Genomic DNA, 21960 nt, shown 5'->3' on the forward strand with positions numbered 1-21960 from the left:
TTTCATAAGGACGCTAATCCCTTTCATGAGGTCTCCATTCTCATGACCTAAGCTCCTTCCAAAGGCCCCATCTCCTAATACCATCACCTTGGGGAGGGCTTTAGGATTTCAACACACGAATGAAGGGGGGAAAAACAATCTATATAGCATTCATGTTTGCATTACTTACGGCAGTCAGCACAGTGTCCACCACCTACACTGTTCTCAACCTATTTGTGTCAGATCAACATGTTAAAAAACAGCGTCTGCCTATAGACCAAGATTCTGAGGAAATAGGGAGGTGGATTGAAACAGTAATGAATTAGGGTGGCAGAATTGTTGGCGATGTTTCCAAATTTCAGCCAGTGGGTTACAGAGCTTCTGAAATAAGCATTTAAAATACATAGTTCCTAAACAGGGTTGCCGCTACTCTTAAATATTCTCTAATTGTTACATGTAGGTTAGTTTTGTCTCCCTGGTTGTATTGTCATCCCCCCGGGAATGATCTCTGTTCTCTTGTATTCCCGCAGCTTTCGGCGCATTGCTCAACACACGATGTGCATGTGCGTACTTGTTGATTTTAATGTATGTGTGTTTGCATATGTATGTGTACGGCAACCGGGTAGAGGACGTGGGTGTGTGATGCAGTGTGCATTCCTTCCCATCCCTTTTCTCTTGAGCAGCTGCTGCCTGGATGCTTCCCTTCTCGGGGGAGGAGGCAGAACCATTGACCCTTTAACAAGTTGTCCCTCACAGAACAGGTGTCTCCCCCGCCTTTCGGAGGAGAGGGATGGCTGGACGCTTAGTGACATCAGCGACCGACCAATGAGAAGTCAGGCTGCGGCAGCCGCGCCAATGAGCAACCGGGGGCGGGCCCGGTTTCCTGGGAGCCGGGCGGACCAGGCTGGTCCACCCGCCGCCGCGGAGTCTCCGCCGCTCACGCCGCCCGCCGCTGCTCCAGCGACTCCCGGCGGCTCCGGCGGCGGCGCAGTTCCCCTACCCGCGCTCCAGCCAGACGCACGGCTCGGGCACTTCCCACCGCGGCGCGGCTCCCCCGCCTCTCGGGCTCCCGCGGTGGCGCGGCTCATGCCCCCGGGCGCAGGGCGCGCAGGTGGGCCGGCCGCCGCGGGGAGATAGGCCCCCGGGGGGACGGCGGCGGGATCATGGCCCGGAGACCCGCGGCGCCGGCCGCCTATGGAGAGGAATTCACCTTCGTCAGCCCGCTGGTGAAATACCTGCTCTTCTTCTTCAACATGCTCTTCTGGGTGAGTCTTGGGGGTCTTGAGGGAGGGGGCACCTGGGCTGCAGGGCACCCCTCGGGCGTGGAGTGGGTTGCCCGCGTTCTGAGGAGGGGGCGTCCCGGGATGCCTGCTTAGTTTTCTGGGTTGATGACACTTTGGGGTAATTCATCCTGGGGAGGAACACCACAGTGGCGCCGCGTCTGGAGGGGGCGAGGGGGCGTTGGGTGGGAAGGTGGGGGGAGGGAGGGTAATGCAAGAGATTCAGTAAAGACTTACGGGTATCCTCTGGGCATCTGTGACAGGTCAAAAAATGGGTTTGCGCGGGAGAAGCTGGCTTTCCTGGTGGCCCAAAGCAGACCCACCGGTACATTCATGATTGGGGGACTTCCAGGCCCAGGGGCTGGAAGGCCCAGCAGCAAGGAAAGAGAAAGAGGGGGAAACCCAGAGCTTTCCTCCCCCTTACCTTAGAGAGAGTGGGTTACAGGGCTTCTTCACCTTTTCCTTTAGGAGGCCTCGGGTGCCCCCCTCCCCACGAACGCTGAGAAGGGGCAGGAATGGCCCCCAGATGTGGATGTCTTTCCCAGCACTGTCCCAGACTTTGCCCCACCAGTCTCAGGATCAGACTCCATCCCCTGGAGCCTGAGTCTTCAGCTTCTTTACATTGGACCCTGTGTTGGGTTGGAAGGCCAGCAGTCCTTGCAGAATCTTCTGATTAGAGTGGAAAAGTGAAGAAACTATTGGCCTGGAGCCACCAGGATTCTCATCTCCAACCTGCAGTTAATTGTTGACTTGACTAACCTGGGCAATATGTTCACCTCTGTAGGCCCTAGTTCCCTCCTCCATAAAATTGAACCCGGTATAATCAGAGATAGCAGAAATTGCTGGAGCCAAGAATCTAGCTGGACCAGCTCATGAAATGCTGGCTCAATCCTGTTTCACATCTACAGAGTCCCTGAGCTCCTCTGGGTTTGAGAACATGGAATGGTCCCTCCCCGGCTCCCCATTTCTCTTCCAGCTCCAGCCATGCCAGAGCTGCTGCTCTAGGTGCCCATTATCCCTGCCCATTGCAGCCAGAGACCTAAAGTTCAGACTTGCAGGCAGGAGAAAGCCTGAGTCTAAAATATGTTTCCTAGGAGAAGGAGCAGACCAGGCATCTAAGCCAGTTGCCGGAAAGGTTCACAGGGGCCGTGGTTTGAAGAACAGACACAAAGTACATAAGTGCCAGCCTGTTGGGACAAATGAGAGAAATCCCAGAGGGTGGTGTTAAGAGCTCAGCCATTGTACTATTTCACTCAAAATGAAGTTTGAGTTCCTAACAAATTCTCAGTTTTAGAAATGGGAAAAAAAAATCTAGAAGACCCGCATTTTATATATGAGAAAACTAAAGCACAGAAATATTAATTGTTTTTACCCAAGGTCCAACAGCTGGTTAGTAAGTTTGATCTTGTGGTTTTTCTATTGAACTACAGTGCCTCGAGGGGAAGTCCTTGGTCCAGATGACTGCTGTCGTAGCTGGGGTGTCAGCAGTGTTAGGAGTTAACCCAACTTCCCATGGTCTAGGTTCTGCCTTGGCGGGAGGTCGGGGAAGAAGAAAAGAAAATCACCACTACTCTGCCAAGGCTGGGGGATGTTCTAAGGAAAACTCCCTACCTCAGGGCAAGTCCCAGTGAATCCTCATGCTCACAGGATGTGCAGGCCAGTGACACGCCTTCTTGGAGGAGGACAAGCCACCCTCAGAGCCAGCATTAGCATCCCCGGCACCTCCTATCCACTTTCTGACTTTCTCTATCAGCCAAGACTGCTTCTGTTTTGGAGCCTTTGGCACCTCACCCTTATCTGTGTTCCCTAGCGACAACAGCTGGGTGCATCTGTTACACTTGCGTTCATGGTCATTTTCTTGGACTTCCCCGCCCTGCTCCACCCCTCCTTTCACCAGACAAATGACTTTGGGAGGTTGCAGCCAGGGAGAGAGTTTGGCTTCATAGACCCATTTACCTCGGTAAAAATGATTCATTCAAGGTCAGAGGACCTGGCTAACCAAGCTGGCACCACCCCAAATTAGAGAAGAGCTCCTTCTAGGGCCTACTTTAGACTCATAAAGAGTCAGAGGCTCTAGAAATAGCACAATAAAGGACAAGAGGCCCAGTTCCTTTCTGGCATCCACTTGCTGTGTGACCCTAAGCCAATATATCTGTCTCTCTGTCCTTAATCTTTCTCCTCTAAAGGAGAAAATTTTTCTGCCTCTGTGAACTATTTAAAGATGAATGCATCACCTTAGGGACTGTTTTCTTTCTTCAGGACCTGGGGCTGGATCTAAAGATGCATCTTTCTGTGTCCTGGTGTCCCTAGGACATTGACCTTCTCAGAGGACAATACTTTTTGGGTGTTACTGAGTGTCACTTGTCCCCCGGCCCAGGGCCTCAGAGCTACATTCCATACAAGTGCAACTAGAGATGCAGGGCTGCTTCCTCAGGTCAGGTGCCATCTTTCTTCCCACCACTCCTCAGGGACTGGTTACTGTGCTTTCTTTTTTGTTGGCTTTCACCATCCTAATCTAATTCCCCTCTTCTGCCCAGGAGGTACCCATGGATGGGACTGGGGGCCCTCCCCTTTTCCAGGCAAAGTGCATGTTCTGGCCAGCTGCTGGGGGAGTTGGGTGTGAATGGTGTTTGTTTTGTGCTGCAACACATCAAGAAGGTAGCCAGTGTTGTCTGGGCTCACACTCAGCGGTGGCACCGGCTATCTCTGCTACTGCCCTAGGAGCCCTGACCCTTGGGGTCATTTAGTCTGACTCAGAAAGCTGATGCCTTCTTTGGGAGCAGGAGCAATTCCTCCTGTTCATGTTTCAAATCTCACTTCCCCTTTTACCTAGGAGTTCTGATTTGCTCCCCAGAATCATGCTGCTGGGTTCCTGATTGTTGGGGTCCCATGACATGAAGTAGTTGCCCCAAGATACCAAAAGTTGGATTACAGTCTTTCAGTTAAGAAATAGCTGACTCTCTTGAGGCGCCTGGGTGGCTTAGTCGGTTAAGCGTCCGACTTTCGCTTAGGTCATGATCTCGCGGTTCGTGAGTTCGAGCCCCGCGTCGGGCTCTGTGCTGACTGCCAGCTCAGAGCCTGGAGCCTGTTTCAGTCTGTGACTCCCTCTCTCTCTCTGACCCTCCCCTGCTCACGCTCTCTCTCTCTCTCCTAGAAAGAAATAAAAACATTTAAAAAAAAAAAAAAAGAAAGAAAGAAATAGCTGACTCTCCTCCCCTCCCCGTGTTGGACAGCTCTGTGCAGAGGGAAGACCAGCGCCACAGTACATGTCTTATCAGCCGTGGGCATGCATTGGCAAGAACATTATCAGTGCTGCCCATAGCAGCCACCTCCTTCCATATTGGTCCTTTTTCCACCCAGAGCAACAGTTGGGGTGGCTTTTGAGTCAGGCAGACTCAGACTCAGACCTCCAGTCCTGTGCCTCAGCCCATGCTTCCTCGGTGCCTCAGGGCTTATCTGTGTCTACCTTATGTATACCTTGATCACCCCATCCCTTACCTGTGCTGCAATTACGTGTTGATTTATGTCTCCTCTTCTAGACTTCAGGGCCCCGAGGGTAGACTGCCGTATTCACTTCTTGTTTCTCAGTGCCCAGCAGAGTTTGGCAGAGTGGGTACTTATTGAACGTTTACTGAATGGCGGATGGGAGAGCAGCCCCTACAGTGAAGGCAAGATGCCCTTCCTTCCTCTCTTAGGAACACTAGTCTTTTGAGATGCAGCACGATCTAAAGTCCTTGAGCATTCTTGGCTGGGAAGAGGGGATCCAACTGTGTTCTCTTCTGCACTGGGTCCTGTGGCCTAGCACCCTCCTTCAAGGCAGGTCAGCTATCCCCTCCGGCATCTCCCTCAGGGCCATACATAGTTACTACCTACAGCACCCAGACTTTTCCACGTCCACTGCAGCACACATGGACCCCCATCCAGGTCTTTCCTAGACTGATCCAGGCCTCTAGTGAGGTATCTTCTTTAAGAAATTCACATCCCTCTCCAGGACCACTGTATTGGAGTCCTCAGGGGACTCAGAATGCCCCATATCACCTGCAGCACCATCTGTTGTAACCTGCCACAGAAGCCTTGGAGAAATGACCAGGCATCAAGCCTGGAAAAAAACCCTCCTGAGTGGCAGAGACCCTTTCCACTGCCCATCGTAATCCCCAGCACACATACCCACACACCCACACACATACTTACACCTAAATATGTTAGGAGGCAGAGCCCCTCCCCCTCCCCCAACTCTCCTTTCCTGTAGACTAGGGAGGCTTAATAAATGAAGGTGTCACATTCTTTTAATTAAAGGGAAAAAAAAAACACTGAAAAGGAAGACAAGTCACACACATGCCTTCTTAGCTCAACAGCTCTGTTTGCCTTGTACCGAGTAGAACATCATAAACTTCAAGCAGCCTTTAAAAGAATAAAAGAAACATGTACCACCTCTCAGAGTCTTGAGGGCAGATTCTGTGTCAGGCTGGGAACTCCAGGGCGATAGTTTGAGTGTTTATATTACTGGGAGCCCTGTGGACTTCTCTCCCTCATTTATAACCTTCGGAAACCCAAGCCAGCCATGGCCTAGGGAGAAGCTAAAGGGTTGGCTCCTGGGGTGCCCGGGTGGCTCAGTAGGTTGAGTATCCAACTCTTGATATCGGCTCAGGTCGTGACCTCACAGTCGTGGGATCGAGCCCCAAGTCAAGTCGGGCTCCACACTGAGCATGGAGCCTGTTTGGGAGTCTCTCTTTCTCCTTTCTCTCTTTCTTTCTCTCTCTTTCCCCTCTGCCCCTCCTCCACTTGCCCTCTCACTCTCCCCTGCTTGCTCACTCTCTCTAAATAAATAAATAAACATTAAACAAATTAAAGTGTTGGCTCCAGACCTTGGAATGGAAAGAGCTATGCGGACACCCTCTCTCCAGGAGGACAGTTCCATCCAATCCAGAGGGAGAAAGCCAACAGCGGGTCTCACAGAGACAGTCAGCACCTCGGAAACCCAGGAACAAACCGTGCTGGGATGGCCACGGAAGAGCCAGTGTGTGCAGATCCTGGGCAGTGAGAGAGGGGGCCCTGCTGTAGGTCTAGCAGGCTGATCCAGAAATAAGGACAGAGAGGACTTTGAAACTGAAGGTGCCGACCCTTCCCTCCCAGTGTCCCTCTGGGTCGGGGCAGGATTTTGATTCCCACACAAGGAATGTGTGACCCCACCACCACCTTCAACAGCAGAGGAGAAGAGATTCCAAAGAAGAGGAGATGACTTTGAGACAGGTGCGCCCACTTCACACAGACTGGACATGTGGAGACAGAGAAGGTCCAGGGCTTTGTCTCAGGAGTCGGTGGGCCCTGTGTGGGTGCCGTGTCTTCTCCTTTCAGGGTGCTGTTCCAGGGACTTCCCTCTGGGGCCTGCTGGCACCGTCACCCAGCTGATGATGCTATCTTACTCCCCCCTGAGTCCTGCCCAGTGTAGAGATTACCAGATGCTCCCCCAAGAGAATTGCAGGCAGCTTCTTCCCACCTCACGTGACGCCCCCAGGTGAATGCACGTATCCCAGTGTTGCTGTGAGGCTGAGGCGGAGAGAGGAAGGCAGCCAGGTGGCCCAGGTCACAAGGCTTAGGAGACAGACTTAGGCTCCTGTCCCACTTCAGTGGCTCACTCTGAGTGAGCCAGGGAAAGTTACTTGAACTCTCCCAACATCAGTTCTGTAAAACAGAGATGCTAACACTTAGGACTGTGGTCAGAATTCAATGCAATAGTGTGTATAAAGTGTTTATTTAGCCCAGTGCCTGACCGTTAGCACTCGACAGAAGACAGCTATTACTGTTGCTAGAAACAGCTCCTGGAGGTCACCTGTTAGGGATGGACTTGGAGAGCTGGGATGAGTGCTCCTTCTGACAAGAGGCAGATAGGTAAGGACTGAGTCTAGGTGAAGGCTAGCTAACCTTGGGCCTGACTTCCTTCTGCCTCACACCCCCTTTGCTCACATTTCTACTGTGAGCCAGAGAAGTGACAATTAATGATGTCTTTGTATCTTATAGTTTATAGAGCTGTTTCATATCTGTTTACAGACCCCACTGTTGTCTCTGAAAACCTTCCCTAGGTACACTTGTCAGGGCTTGTCACACTACCTTGGTCTTTAGGTACAATCCAGTGGAAGTCCATGCCTGTAATTATTGGCATTTGGGCACTAGATCCAGAAGAACTCTTGTTTAGGTTTTCATCTTGGGGCCCTGTAACCTTTCCTCTCTCAGCACCGATGGCTCTGAAGTAGGATCCCGGGGCCAGAATAAGGGTTTTTCCCATAAACCTCAAATCATGGATGTCTTTTTGCAATTTGCAGGAAAAGAAGTCAAAGAAGGGAGAGAATTTTCTCCATTTTATTTTTTCTCCCATGAACATTAGCATCTGTGACTGCTTATCTGCCAGCGAGTGCTAGCAGAAGGCAAAGGGAAGAGGACAAGTGGCACCCAATATTATAGAAAACTAGGAAACTATTGAGAGTAGTGCCTGTATTTTTGTTTTATGAGATGTAGAGACATATGCCTAACAGCCTTGTCATCATTTAGTAAATTATTCCTTATTTCTAGGGTAGAAATTAATGTTGTGCTTTCTCACATGACACACTGAGAAGGACACAATATTATCTGTGTGATATTTCTGTCAAAAATGTGTCATCTGAGGGGCGCCTGGGTGGCTCAGTTGGTTAAGCATCTGGCTTTGGCTCAGGGCGTGGTCTCTTGCATTGGGCTCTCTGCTGTCAGTGCGGAGCCTGACAGATCCTCTGTCTGCCTCTCTCTGCCCCACCCCCATCTCTCTCTCTCTTTCTCTCTCTCAAAAATTAATAAGCATTTTAAAAAAATGTTTCATCTGAATCTAATTGTGAGGAAACAATCAGATAAAATCCAAATTAAGGGGTGTTTTGCAAAATCACTGGCCTGGACTTTGAAAAAAATGCCAGTGTTGGGGCACCTGGCTGGCTCTATCAGTAGAGCATGTGACTCTTGATCTTGGGGTCGTGAGTTCAAGCCCCACATTGGGCATAGAGCTTACTTAGAAAAAAATGCCAATGTCAAAAAAAAAAAAAAGTCAGAACAAGTGTTGGCAAGGATGTGGAGAAACCAGAACCCTTGTACATTGTTGGTGGGAAAGTGAAATGGGGAAGCCTCTATGGAAGAATCTGTTAACTCCTCAAAAGATTAAACATAGAATTACCATATGACCCAGCAGTTCCATCCCTGGCTATGGATCCAAGAGACCTGAAAGTAGGTATTCAACCAAAAACTTGCACCCCAGCATTCTCAGCCACCCTATTTACAGTAGCCAAAAGGTGGGAACAATTCAGATGCCCATCACTGGATGAATGGATAAACAAATTGCGTTATATCCATATAATGGAATGTTATCAGGCCATAAAAACAATGAAGTACACGCCAAAGCAGGGATGAACCTTGGACACATTATGCTCAGGGAAAGAAACCAAATGCAAAGAGCCATATACCGTATGACTCCATTTACAGGAAATGCGCAGAATGGGCAAACCCGTAGAGACTTGTGGTTGCCAGGGGCTGGAGGAGTGGAGGGAATGATGTCCCTTTGCATACCTGCATCAGTGTGAGGGAGGGTCTCTTGGTTCGTTTTTCAGCATGTCCTTACTTCCTGCCGCTCTGTGTTTAATGGGTAGGAGATTTCTATCTGGGCTGATGAAAAAGTCCTGGAATGGGATGGCAGTGAGGGTTGGGAGGCAATGTGAATGTACTTAAGGCCACTGAACTGTAACATGGTTAATTTTGTGATATATGTATCTTACCACAGTTTGTTTTAAAGTCAGTATCTTGAGAGACCAAAAACAAAGAAAAAAAAGAAACAAAGCTGCAAAGGCGGCCAAAGGAGACTTGATCTTTAAATGCATGACCCTGGATGGGATCCTGGATCAAGAAAAAAGAAAAAAAAAAAAAGGTTCTGAAGGACATTATTGGGAGAATTGAGGAAAGGGAATTATGGGCTGTAAATTAGAGAGCAGCAAGAGCATATTAAAGTTTAAGAAAAGAATGTAATATGTCAAAATTGTATAGAGTGTACCAACAGAGCGTTGTAGCTTCCTGGTGCTCTGACATCTGAACGGTTTGAACATTGCCTTACACTTTGGTGTGCGAGTCGAGGCTCTTTACTGAGCCTGCTTAGAATTCTGTCTCCCTCGGTCTCTGCTTCTCCCCCACTAGTACTCTGTCTTTCTCACTCTCAAAAGAAAAAAAGAATCCAGTTTTTTTTGTTTTTTTGTTTTTTTTTTTAATGTTTTATTTATTTCTAGGAGAGAGAGAGAGAGAGAGACAGCGTGAGCAGGGGAGGGTCAGAGAGAGAGGGAGTCACAGACTGAAACAGGCTCCAGGCTCTGAGCTGGCAGTCAGCACAGAGCCCGATGCGGGGCTCGAACCCACGAACCGCGAGATCATGACCTAAGCGAAAGTCGGACGCTTAACCGACTAAGCCACCCAGGCGCCCCACCAGTTTTTTTTTTTTTTTAAAAATGTGGATTTACTAACCAACTAAAGCCTAACAAATTGGGAGTGGCTAATTTTTAATAGATTTCATTTTTTAGAACAGTTTTACAGAAAAATTGAGAAGCTAGCACAGAGAGTTCTCATACACGCCACGTCCAGTTTTTCTTAACATCTGACGTTAGTATGATACTTCGTTACAATCAATGGGAGTATCATTGTCACTAAGGTCCATACTTTATTCAGATTTCCTTAGTTTTCACTTAACACCCTTTTTGTGTTCTGGGATCCCATCCAGGATCCCAAATTTCATATAGTTGTCATGTCTCCGTAGGTTTTTGTTGGCTGTGACAGTTTCTCAGAATTCCTCGATTTTGATGACTTTGACAGTTTTGAGTTATCTGGTCAGTTATTTTGTAGAATGGCCCTATATTAAAACTTGCCTGATTTTTTTCTCATGGTTATATTGGGGTTATGTGTTTTGGCGAGGAAGACCACAGGAGTGGAGTGTCATGTTCTATTTAAAAACAAAAAAAAATTTTTTTTAGTTTTAGAAAGGGGGAGGGAGGGAGAGAGAATCTTAAGCAGGCTCCATGCTCAGTGCAGAACTTAGCGAAGGGCTGTATCCCACGCATGACCCTGGGATCATGACCTGAGCCAAAATCAAAAGTAAGATGCTTATCTGCCTGAGCCACCCAAGCACCCTAGAGTGTCATTTTCATAACATCGTATCATATACCTGTGATTTACCTCTACTGATGTTGATCTTACTCACCTGGCTGAGGTAGTGCTTGTCACATGTCTCTACCATAAAGTTAGTCTCCCCTCCCCCTCTTCTGTACTGTGCTCTTTGGAAGGAAGTCACTCCTTGAAAGTGCACTGTCCACACAAATCACTTGCAATTCTTCTTCAAGGGAGATTTGTCTTTTCTCCCTCATTTATTTGTTTCAGTCCTTTTTTAAAAAAATTTAAGTCCTTTTTATCAGTATAGACACATGGATATTTATTTTAGGTTTGGGGTAATAATTTCATACTTCCTTATTTGATATCCCTTTGGCATACCCACTTCAGTGTGAGGGATGGGGAGAGGGTTTTTTTGGTTTGTTTTTTAGCATTTCCTTACTTTCTGGCACTATGAGATACTCCAGGCTTATCTAATATATCTCCTGCTCCAGTATTAGATTCAGCCATTTTCCCAAGGAGCCCAAGGTTTGGCTGTTTTCATTATAAGGTGATTACTCACCTTATATAAGGATAAAGGTATTGGTGCATGCAAGTTATTTTATATAATTTGATTGACAACTTTTCAGGAACATGCCTTTTGCTAGACTCAGCTATTTTAAAAACTGTGTCTAGCTTTTAAAAATTTCCAGTGAGGCTTCATTCTAGCCAGAATATGAAAAGCCATTCTAAGAAGTATCTTTATCTCTGTCCTCATCGTGAAAGGAGGTCATTGGTGATATTGTGGGGTGTTATAAGGATTTTGTGGCAAAGCCTGATAGAGTGGAAAGAGTACCAGACTGAGATTGGAAACTGGGTCTAGTCCAGATGTTTCCTCTGCACCCATGTGCACTTGGTCAAATATCACTTTGCTCTTTGGGCCTCGTCTATAAAAAGAGGTGAGTGGCTGAGCTCATTTCTAAGGTTCTATTCAGCTCTAAAATACTGTGCTATTAACAGCAGCAGCATTAACTTTGGGACAGCAGTAGCTTTGAGGAATTCAGGGTGGGAGATGTGGGCAGGAATAGGAGTGTGAAATGGCAAGCAAGCTGTGACTCCAGGATGAAGAGGGAGATCAGTGATAGAAATACCAAATCTCAGATAGCTAGAGAGCCCCAGGTAAGCAGTATCATTAGGGATCATATTAAATATTAATGATAATATTAAAGTCTTCATCTTGATTTTAATGTAACCTATACCTGCTGCTCTAGATCCCTGGCAGAGTGTGCTTTAGGCTTGCGGTTCTCAAACTCAGCTGCACATTGGAATCACCTGGAACACATTCAGAACTACCATTGCCTAGGGATTAGGACAGGACATCTTTTGGGGGACCACCATTCTGCCTACCGCAGATTGAGACAGAACAACTACTGTAATTACAGGCCCACACATGGAATTAAGTTACTGTGACACGTGGCATCTCTTTACTTTGTTTTAGCTGTGTTAGGATTTAATCGGAGACCATATTTGTGGCAAGCGTCTGACTCCTGATCTTGGCACAGGTCATGATCTCACAGTTCATAGGATCAAGCCCTGCACTGGGTTCTGCACTGCCAGCGAGGAGTCTGCTTGGGATTCTCTCTCTTCCTCTCTCTGTGTCCCTCTTCTGCTCGTGCACCCTCCTCCCCCACCCCCACTCAAAAGTAAATAAATAAGCATTAAAAAAAAAGAAATACTGTTGCCTGGATTACAATATGTGGTTTGTGTGCAGCTAAGGGATCAGCAGTTTTAAGTTCTTCTCTCCCGTCTCTCCCTCCCATTCCAATGACACCCAAGTTAGGAAAGTATAGGCTATAGATGCTCTTGCTCCTCTCCCATAGAGCATAATCTCTTTAAGGGCAAGACTACATCTTACTCATTTTTGTGGTCCCCAGAGTACCTTGTACATAGCAGCTGATGAATAGAATTTGGATAGTGTGTTAGTTTCCTATTGCAGCTATAACAAATTACCACAAACTTCATAGCTTAATACAACACGATTTTCTTACATTCTAGAGGTCAGAATTCCAAAATGGGTCTCACTAGGTAAAATTAAGGTATCAGCAGAGATGGTCCCTTCTGGCATCCCTAGGGGAGAATTGATTTCCTGTCTTCTTCAGCTTTTATTTATATTATATTTTGTTTTTAATTTTTTAATGTTTTTTTATTTTATTTACTTCTGAGAGAGAGAGAGCATGAGCAGGGGAGGGTCAGAGAGAGAGGGAGGTACAGAATCCGAAACAGAGGCTCCAGGCTCTGAACTAGCTGTCAGCACAGAGCCCGACACGGGGCTCAAACCCACGAACTGTGAGATCATGACCTGAGCCAAAGTCAGACGTTTAACTGACTGAGCCACCCAGGCTCCCCTTCTTCAGCTTTTAAAGGCTGCCCAGCTTCCTTGGGTCATGCCACCATACCTCTCCAACCTCTGCTCCCATTGTCATACCTATCTCCTTCTCTGACTCTGACCTTCCGCTCCCTCTTCTAAGGTCCAACAGGATAATTACTCTCCATCTCCAGACATATTTACAGATTCTAGGGATTAGGACAAGACATCTTTTGGGGGACCACCATTCTGCCTACCACAGATTGAGACAGAACAACTACTGTAATTACAGGCCCACACATGGATTTAAGTTACCGTGACACGTGTCATCTCTTTACTTTGTTTTAGCTGTGATAGGATTTAATCAGAGACCATATTTGTGGCAAGTTATACATCCTAGTAAACGTTTAACATGTGTAAAACAGTGAGGAGTCTGGGAACAACAGAAATAAAGAGCAGGGTCATAGCTTTAAATGATTCAGTAAAGGGATATTCAGAACTGTTAATTGGCTATGGGGAGTTTGAAAGGGCAGGCCGGGCTGCTTAGTCACGCTAGCAAAGGGCTGTGCCTACAGGCCTCGGGGATGGTGGCTGGGATCTCTGTTGTGTGTTTGCCTTGTCTGCCACACACTCCCCCTCGCTCCCTCAGCCTGGTTGTCCTGGGGGACAAGCCAGCTGGCGTCTTGAGCCCCACTCACAGCTCTGCAAGCAGCTCCCTCTCTACTGGACAAAAGGCATAAGGGCCAGCAGGTAACACATCTAGCCCTGAGTCCCAGGCCGTGTCTGTCATATGATTGGGGGCAAGGGTGTGTACATAGCCGAGGAAGAGTCCTGAAAGATACGGTTTTAGATAAGGGTTTCCATTTACTGCTAAATGCACCGGAAGGCAGAAGCCACTGAGGAAAAGTGTCTTTCTGCTGAGGAACTACTTTGACCCTATTACCTCTGCAGGGGCCCTATTCCCCTCTCCCACCAAAGCCCCAAGATGGCCTTTTCCAGCTGGTCTCTGTCTCGTAGGACAGTGGAGTCTAGCCAGCCATCTCCTTCCCCACTGAGTCGGTCAAGTCCCTGCTGCTGAGAACTCCCTCCAGCCAGAGCGTGGCCCCAGCAATTGCCATGGTGACAGCCAGCTGCTGCTTAGCACCAGCCTGGGGACGGGGCACAAAGAGTGGCCAAGAGATGTGCACATTGGGCTGCCCTGCACTCCTGGAGGCCCGCGATGGGGGTGGGAGGCAGAAAAGGCCCCTTGGGGGCTTGTTCTTAGTCTCTGATGAGTGTGTTCTCTCAGGGAGAAGCCAGGAAGTTTGAAGGGTCTAAACTCGTTTGCTCCACACTGGAATCCAGGTTTATAAAGATGAAGGCTCCCTTGCCAAGCCAGTGTGTATTTTACATGTCGGTGTTCATGCATGAATTCTTTCCATCACTGTGCACTTGCAGTTGACACCATTTTGACCTCCAAGAAATTTAGACATGTCTAAATCTGGGAGGGTGCATCTATCTACTCAGGCCTGCTTCAGCTTTCAAACCTGCCCTTGGAGGTAGTTGGATTCAAATTCAAAATTTCAGAGTTTCTGTGTGACCCTGGAAAAATTAGCTATTAGTAATGACATAATATTTATTGTCAGGCATTGTGTTAAATGCTTTCCATATATTATCTAACTTCACAGTGGGTTTGTTGTTGTTGTTGTTGTTGTTGTTGTTTTGATTGGTTGTTTTAAATTCTCATCTTCAGATACAGAAACTGAGGCTCAGAGATTTGTCTAGCATAGGCCCAGGTTTGACTGGTTCCAAAGCCCAAATTCTTTTTTTTTTTTAATTTTTTTGTTTTTATTTATTTTTGAGACAGAGACAGAGCACGAGTGGGGGAGGGGGAGAGAGAGAGGGAGACACAGAATCTGAAACAGGCTCCAGGATCTGAGCTGTCAGCACAGAACCCGATGTGGGGCTCGAACCCACGAACCACGAGATCATGACCTGAGCTGAAGTCGGACGCCTAACCGACTGAGCCGCCCAGACACCCCATCCAAAGCCCAAACTCTTAACCACAGTTAGTAACCTTGTACTGTCTTGATTTCCTCATCGGTAAAATGAGGAAAATAGCTGCCTCACAAAGATAACTGTGTTGTGAGGATCGAATGAGATCATCTTGGTAAAAGCTTTTCTTGGAGGCAAAACAGACAGATGCCATTAACTGGATCTCTCGGGAGGACAGAGATGGTCATCTCTGGGGCCTGGGAAAATCATCTTCCTCCTGCTCTTAGGTTACTTACAGCACCGAGAGCTCTCTGGTTTCCAAAACCTCAGGGTCTGCCTCATTCCCTGTGTCCGCAGGTGATTTCCATGGTGATGGTGGCTGTGGGAGTCTACGCTCGGCTGATGAAGCATGCAGGTGAGCTAGAGGCCCCCCACCTCCATCTGCCTATGACTCTTGCCAAGCCCCTTCCTCTTCTGCCTCCTTAAGCCCTGGCCCTCTAACGTGCTTTCCTCAGTTACCTTCTAGCCTGATTTGAGCACCCTACTTCAAGGCATTAGGCCACCCAGGCCAGTTCCCCTGTATTTCCCCGACCTCCCAGGAATCTTCCATGATATGCCTACATTTTAGGGTTAAGTATCTAGGAAAGTAGGTAGGCCTCTGGGAGCAGAGAGTAATCAGAGGCCTTAGCCCCTCCCTCAGTTTGTCCTGGAGTAACTCAGCCTCCATTCCAGTTCCACTGCGCAAAGTCTCCAGGAAACGGAATCTGCAAAACTGGGAGCCTAATGCCATTCTAATTCTTTTCTGGAGCGAAAGTGGTTCCTCCTCTCTTAAGCCTGGGAATAAAGGCACTGACTTTGTTATTTGTTAGTTTCTCAAATTAAATGCCATGAACCTTTCTAGGCCCTTTTTATTCTCCCCATGGGAGGGGAGTACTGCCTCCCATAACCTTCATCCAACCGTACTAGAGATTCCCCCACCAGAGGGGGACAGTTTTGGGGGGCATCCCCCACCTCGTCCCTCGGTATCACTCTCAGACAGCACCAGGCTCAGACTGAGAGACAGCCTCTCCCCCAGAAGCAGCCTTGGCCTGCCTGGCAGTGGACCCTGCTATCCTGCTGATCGTGGTGGGCATTCTCATGTTCTTGCTCACCTTCTGCGGCTGCATTGGATCCCTCCGTGAGAACATCTGCCTCCTACAGACGGTGAGTGGTCAGGGGCCTCACCAGAAAGACCCTGGCCCCCTCCATATGCTTCCCAGGCTCCTGATGCCATTCCTATGACTTTTCAGTTTCACCTGTCCCAACCCCCCTCCAAGGCCTGTGCTGTCCACTCCCCACTCTGGAGCTCAGCCCAGATGAGTCAGCACAGGGTGGCCACCCTCAAGACAGCATGTGAGAGGCGGTGGCCTTTATGTGCAGGGCATCTGGGAGAAGTGCCTGGAGCCCCCAGTACCCAGTACTCCCCACGGCCCTGGGAGGGGCTGCATCCCAGCATGGTAATCCACTGTCTCCTTTTCCTGCCTGCTACCTACAGTTCTCACTCTGCCTCACCATCGTGTTCCTGCTACAGCTGGCTGCAGGGATCCTGGGCTTCGTCTTCTCAGACAAGGTAGCACTGGGGCCCCAGGGGCCTCCTCAGGTGTGAACCGGAGGGAGGAAGAGAAGGTTCCTGCCCATGCTTAGCCTGATTAGTTAACCAGCATTCCCTAGCCTGAGAAGCATCAGCCTTGGAAAGATTCTCCTTAGGGGTGAACAAATGGCCTTTAAAGTCACCATATTTAAAGAGGATTTTCAGATTGTAAGGTGTTTTCCCACTGACAGTCAGAGAGGCCAACAAATAAATTCTATGAACACAAAGTTAAAGCAATCCACAAACTTCAATGGCAAATTATTGGGTAAAATACATTTATCAAGTGGACCATAGACAATAGGAAGAACCTTTTTATTTCTTCTAAAAATTGCCTATTGGGATACATAGAAGGAAAGAAGGGGGAAAGTAAACAAGATTTTGAGCAGTATTCACCATATCTGGATGTGGTCTATTTAGTGACAGTCCTTTTAATTAAGAACCAGAATTCCTTTCTCAAAGGGCAAATGACTTCCAGGGGTAGTACTGGACTATAGAAACTTTGAGAAAAATAGTGGAGCAAGAAGGAAGAAGGCATGGCATAAACGATGAAATGGGGGGCCACTGAGTTCATTCAGAATATCCTAGTCCTGGCTTAGTAAAATCCTAAAATGATACAGATCTGTTTGGAGTCTAAAGAGATGCGGTTTCCTTATGTCCACTAGAGGTCAGTGTCTCAGCTTTGTAAGCCCTTTTCTACTAAAATCTATATAGTGGATTCTCTGCTTTGCCTCAACAAGTATTTGGGGGGAAATAGGGTTCCCAAGTAAATAAATCTTGGATTATCTTGAAATGTGGCTTTGAGAAGTGGCAACAGCAGGTCCTGCGTTTCTCTTGCCTACTGGTACCTGAGGGCCCAGGGATGGACGGGCTTCGGAGTTGGCCATCAACCTCAGACTTGGTTCTGATTTTGAGGTTGACTTCAACGAAGGGTGACCGCTGTCTATGGTTATTCCTGAAGGGAGGAGCAGGTTAAGGGTTAGTCCCATGTTCTGACCCCCTACTCATGTCTCTGGCAGGCACGAGGGAAAGTGAGTGAGATCATCAATAATGCCATCGTGCACTACCGAGATGACTTGGACCTACAGAACCTCATTGATTTTGGCCAGAAGAAGGTATGGGCTAGGAGTGGGGGGAGGTCAGCTGTGGTCTGAGAGGCTGTAGGCAAAAGTTAATGCCATCCCAAGAGACACCTCACCTTTCAGGTCTATGGGCTTCTTCATTACCTGCCAGGTAATGGATTGTGGAAGGAGGTTTGGCAAAAAACCATGCACAGTAGAGTGCTTTAAAAGTATTTTTAAGAGAACAGAACGGTAGTATATATAGTAATCTGCCATTTGTGTAAAAAAAAAAAAAAGGGGGAGGAAAAATATGTATTCATATTTGGGAAAGGAATCTGGAAGGATATGTAGAAACTGTTCTAAGTGGTTACTTTTAGGGAAATAAGGAAATAGGCAGATTTTTAAATATTACCTATTCAAAAGTTACATTTTTAAAATCATGATCAAATCTACAGAACATAAAAATTTACCATTTTAGGGGCACCTGGGTGGCTCAGTCGGTTAAGTGTTAGACTTCTGCTCAGGTCATGATCTCACGGTTCATGGGTTCGAGCCCTGTGTCGGGCTGAGCTGATAGCCAGCTTAGAGCCTGGAGCCTGCTTCAGATTCTGTGTCTCCCTCTCTCTCTGACTCTCCCCTGCTCACACTGTCTCTCTCTGTCTCAGAAATAAATAAAACATTAACAAAATAAAAAACAAATTTACCATTTTAACCTTTTTAAGTATATAAACTGTGGCACTAAGTACATTCACATTGTTTACAACCACCACCACCATCCATCTCCAGAACTTTCTCATCTTCCCCAGAGAAACCCTACCCATTAAACACGAACTCCCCATTTCTCCTTCCCCCAACTCTTGACAACAACTGTCTACTTTCTATCATTTGACTACTCTAGGGACCTCATATAAGTGGAATCATATAGTATTTGTCCTTCTGTGACTGGTTTATTTTCACTTAGCAGGTCTTCAAGACTCATCCATGTGTAGGATATGCCAAAACTTTCCTTCTTTTTTAAGGCTGAATAATATTCCATTGTATGTACCTACCACATTTTGTTAATTCATTCATCTTTCAGTGCACACTTGGGTCACTTCCAGATGGAAGTGATGCTGCTATGCATCAAAAGTTGAATTTTACTTTATTAAAAATTTTTTTAATGTTTACTTATCGTTGGGCGGGGGAGGAAGAGAGAGACAGAACGTGAGTAGGGGAGGAGCAGAGAGAGAGAGGGAGACAGAATCCAAAGCAGGCTTCAGGCTCTGAGCTGTCAGCACAGAGCCCGATGTGGGGCTCGAACCCACAGACTGTGAGATCATGGCCTGAGCTGAAGTCAGATACTTCACCAACTGAGCCACTTTTAAATAAAAGTGCTTTTGAGAACAGTGCTGAGTTCCTCTTCCCTTGGTGCAACTTGACTTGGATCCTCCTTGCTTTCATGGAGTAATGAAGGGCCCACAATATTGAAGATTCTCTTTTGTTTCCTCCGTATTAAGACAAATATTTTCAACACCGATCCTTTAATGATTTCAGCCAGTGTTTTTGAACACCTCATTTTTTACCAGCCTCTATATTATGTAGGACTGCAAAATCAGAACCTGCCTTCTAGGAACTCATAGTTGAATGTGTAAAACAAAACATATAACTATGGTCATTATAACAAGATATATAAAGCCACTGAGAAACATGAACTCAAGGTTTAAGGCTGTGTTTAAACACAGCCTGAACTTACAAATAAAAGCTGGCCACAGACTTTGGGCTGCTGTGAGAATTCCCCTGGTCACCTCAAGGTGAGGAATGGGCCATTCTTAACCTCTGTGGTGGGCTTTGTTACAGTTTAGTTGCTGTGGAGGGAATTCCTATAAGGACTGGTCGCAGAACATGTACTTCAACTGTTCGGAAGACAACCCCAGCCGTGAGCGCTGCTCTGTGCCTTACTCCTGCTGCTTGCCCACCCCCAACCAGGTGAGCCTACATCCCACCTCATTTCCTCCTGGGCAGCAATCTCAGTTACTTCCCATCAGGGTAGCCGCTGTTGGGAATCCCCATTCAGTAGTTTAACCAATCAGCTGTGTAGGACAGCTGTCAGATGTTTTTCTTCACCCCAATCTAATGGCTCTGTTAACTTTTCACTCCCGCAGTTCACCCAGGGATTCAGAAGGTGCAGGTCTCTAAAGCAAGGAGAACAGAACTCAGATCTCCCAGAGGAAAGGAAGCTTATGTTTAGCAACTTCCAAGCTAGGCTCCTCCACATATATTCCCTAACAAATTAGGAGTTTAAGAAGGGTGGGAAGCCCATCAGCTAGGGCTCAAAAGAAAAAGTTTGGGAGTAGGAATCCCATTTAGCTTTTCCACTCTTTCCCCAGGCAGTGATCAACACCATGTGTGGCCAAGGTATGCAGGCCTTTGACTACTTGGAAGCTGGTAAAGTCATCTATACCAATGGCTGTATTGACAAATTGGTCAACTGGATACACAGCAACCTCTTCCTTCTTGGTGGTGTAGCACTGGGCCTGGCCATCCCTCAGGTAACTTACCCTGTAAGCCTTGTGGGTCATATAATTCTGCAAAGACTCCTTTGTTTTGGGTAGGGCACCTGGGGATCAGCTAGGGGGTCAGGCACGGCTATTGCTAAGGAACAGGGGGTGGGATGGTGCTGACCACACTGGGAAGACCGAGTGAGGGAAAATAAAGACATTACTCATTGCTAAGGGCCCAATCCATCTCGCCTCTCCCAGCTGGTAGGAATCCTGCTGTCCCAGATCCTTGTGAATCAGATCAAAGATCAGATCAAGCTACAGCTCTACAACCAGCAGCACCGAGCCGACCCATGGTACTGAGAATCCACCCTGCACCTCCTCACAATGGCAACTGGGAGTTTCATCAACCAACAGCAGTGGGTATAGCTCTCATCACCAGATGGAGACTTGGACTCCAGTCCCCCAGCGACAGCCCAGTGGAAAGAAGCCAACTCCAGCTGGGCAGAAGGCAGGGTGCATAGGTGGCTCGAGTCTAGGAAAAATGCACCTCCTCTTTCCCCCATTCTTAGCCCTCACCGCGGCTAGAGTTATTTTGTATTCTTTTTAACCTGACACATTTGGGTTTATGGTTCTTTTGTTTTGTTTTTTAAGTGTCATCTGGGCAGAGATGTTTGGGAAACAGCAGTTGCACAGTCCTGGGGGTACTAGGTGCTGCTTTACACGGAGGCACTTGGGCCGCTACTGACCCTGCTGGACGTTTTTGATTCCATCTGTCGACAGCAAGACCTGGGTGGAGAGTGGCACTAGCAGCCCTACTTGGAGTCCAGTTGGCATAATACCAGCTCCAGAGGGGAAGGGAGTGGAACAGGCAGTGAGCTTGGGGTCGGCTGGGGACAGTTGTATGTGTTGGGTAGGAGTGCAAGGCGATATGTTTACTAAATGCTGCCCTGCCATCCTCCCAGGTAGTCGGAGTGAGCTACATCCTGCCCCTCCCTCATCTCCATGGAAACATGGCAGCAAGGGCAAGGGGTACAACAGCAGCCAAATTCATCCCTCTCCCCCACTCCACCTCGTTTTAGCTTTGGAACCATGGTCTTTATATTCTGCAGCCAGCAGAGGTGGGACCGAGCCATTTGTGCCCTTGAGTTCCTCTCATCTGGCCCTCCCTCTCCAGCAAGTGGGGTTTCTGTAACCTTGGCAGTGCTGAGGCTAGGTAATCCTTCGCCTACCCCGCTTCTCGGCCCCGCCCCACCATTCCCCTGCCCCAGAACTCAGTATTTCTACTGTGTAAAAAGCAGGGACCTTGCTGGGGCAGGGGGAGCCAGAAGTGGCAATAAAAGTTTGTTGACCTGGGCTAAACTGGACTCCATGAATTTTCCATTCTGGCAACTAGAAGAGGAGGGGTAGAGGGGCCCAGTGGGTGGGCCCTCCCTCCAGGTGGGGACTGGAGACTCCCCAAAACACAGCACCCCGCGGGCCCCATCCCTCACTCCCACTACCAGAGGCAGTAGGGCCCTCCTACCGCCCCTCCTCTGGTCTAAATTAGGTCGAAAGATTCCCAGCACTGATCTGGGAACAGGGTCATTTTATCTCAAAATCAGATGTTAATTTTTTCCCAAACTGAAGTGAATTAAAATTTGCGACCCAAAACTTTTAGGATGGGAGTAGGTAAGAGAACAGCTGGGAATCAGAATCTAGCATTCTCCGTTACAGCGGGGAGGGGAAGGAGGAGGCAGGGCATCTCCTTATCCCCAGTCTGGGCTCTCCAGCCGCCGACTCCATCTTTACCTGAAGGAGTCCGCACCGCGGCCCGCCTTCGTTTTGCGGGAGGACTCCAAGAATGTTGAGCGGGGCGCGCGGCTGGCTTCCTCGCGCCGAGACGAGCGTGCGGGGGCAGCGAGCTGGGCGGCCCGGCGGGCGCGGCGGGGGCGGGGCGGGGGCGGGGCCGCGCGGCGCTGTGGGTGGTCCCCGCCCCCGCGGCGGCAGAACCGGGCGCCTCCGCCTCCGCCTCCTGCCCGGGAGGAGCTGGGAACCGGGTAGCCAGGGAGCTGGTGGGGTT

General features: G+C 48.2%; 1 protein-coding gene across 2 annotated transcripts; it reads left to right on the top strand.

Moving 5' to 3' along the window:
* The first annotated feature begins 908 nt into the window (after nucleotides 1-908).
* On the top strand, nucleotides 909-21260 carry TSPAN33 (tetraspanin 33). Of its 2 annotated transcripts, none has more exons than XM_039242486.1 (8): nucleotides 909-1244; nucleotides 15091-15148; nucleotides 15809-15936; nucleotides 16268-16342; nucleotides 17380-17475; nucleotides 19258-19386; nucleotides 19788-19949; nucleotides 20160-21260. In XM_039242486.1, exons 1-8 carry the CDS (start codon nucleotides 1143-1145, stop codon nucleotides 20259-20261), a joined length of 852 nt encoding a protein of 283 aa, XP_039098417.1. In that variant the 5' UTR covers nucleotides 909-1142; the 3' UTR covers nucleotides 20262-21260. The 2 variants fall into 2 exon arrangements, with proteins under 2 accessions (XP_039098417.1, XP_039098426.1); XM_039242495.1 differs by having other exon boundaries at nucleotides 15812-15936.
* The last annotated feature ends 700 nt before the right edge of the window (nucleotides 21261-21960 follow it).

Source organism: Hyaena hyaena, unplaced genomic scaffold (assembly GCF_003009895.1).
Source record: "Hyaena hyaena isolate Hyena2069 unplaced genomic scaffold, ASM300989v1 scaffold_8, whole genome shotgun sequence".
NCBI lineage: Eukaryota > Metazoa > Chordata > Mammalia > Carnivora > Hyaenidae > Hyaena > Hyaena hyaena.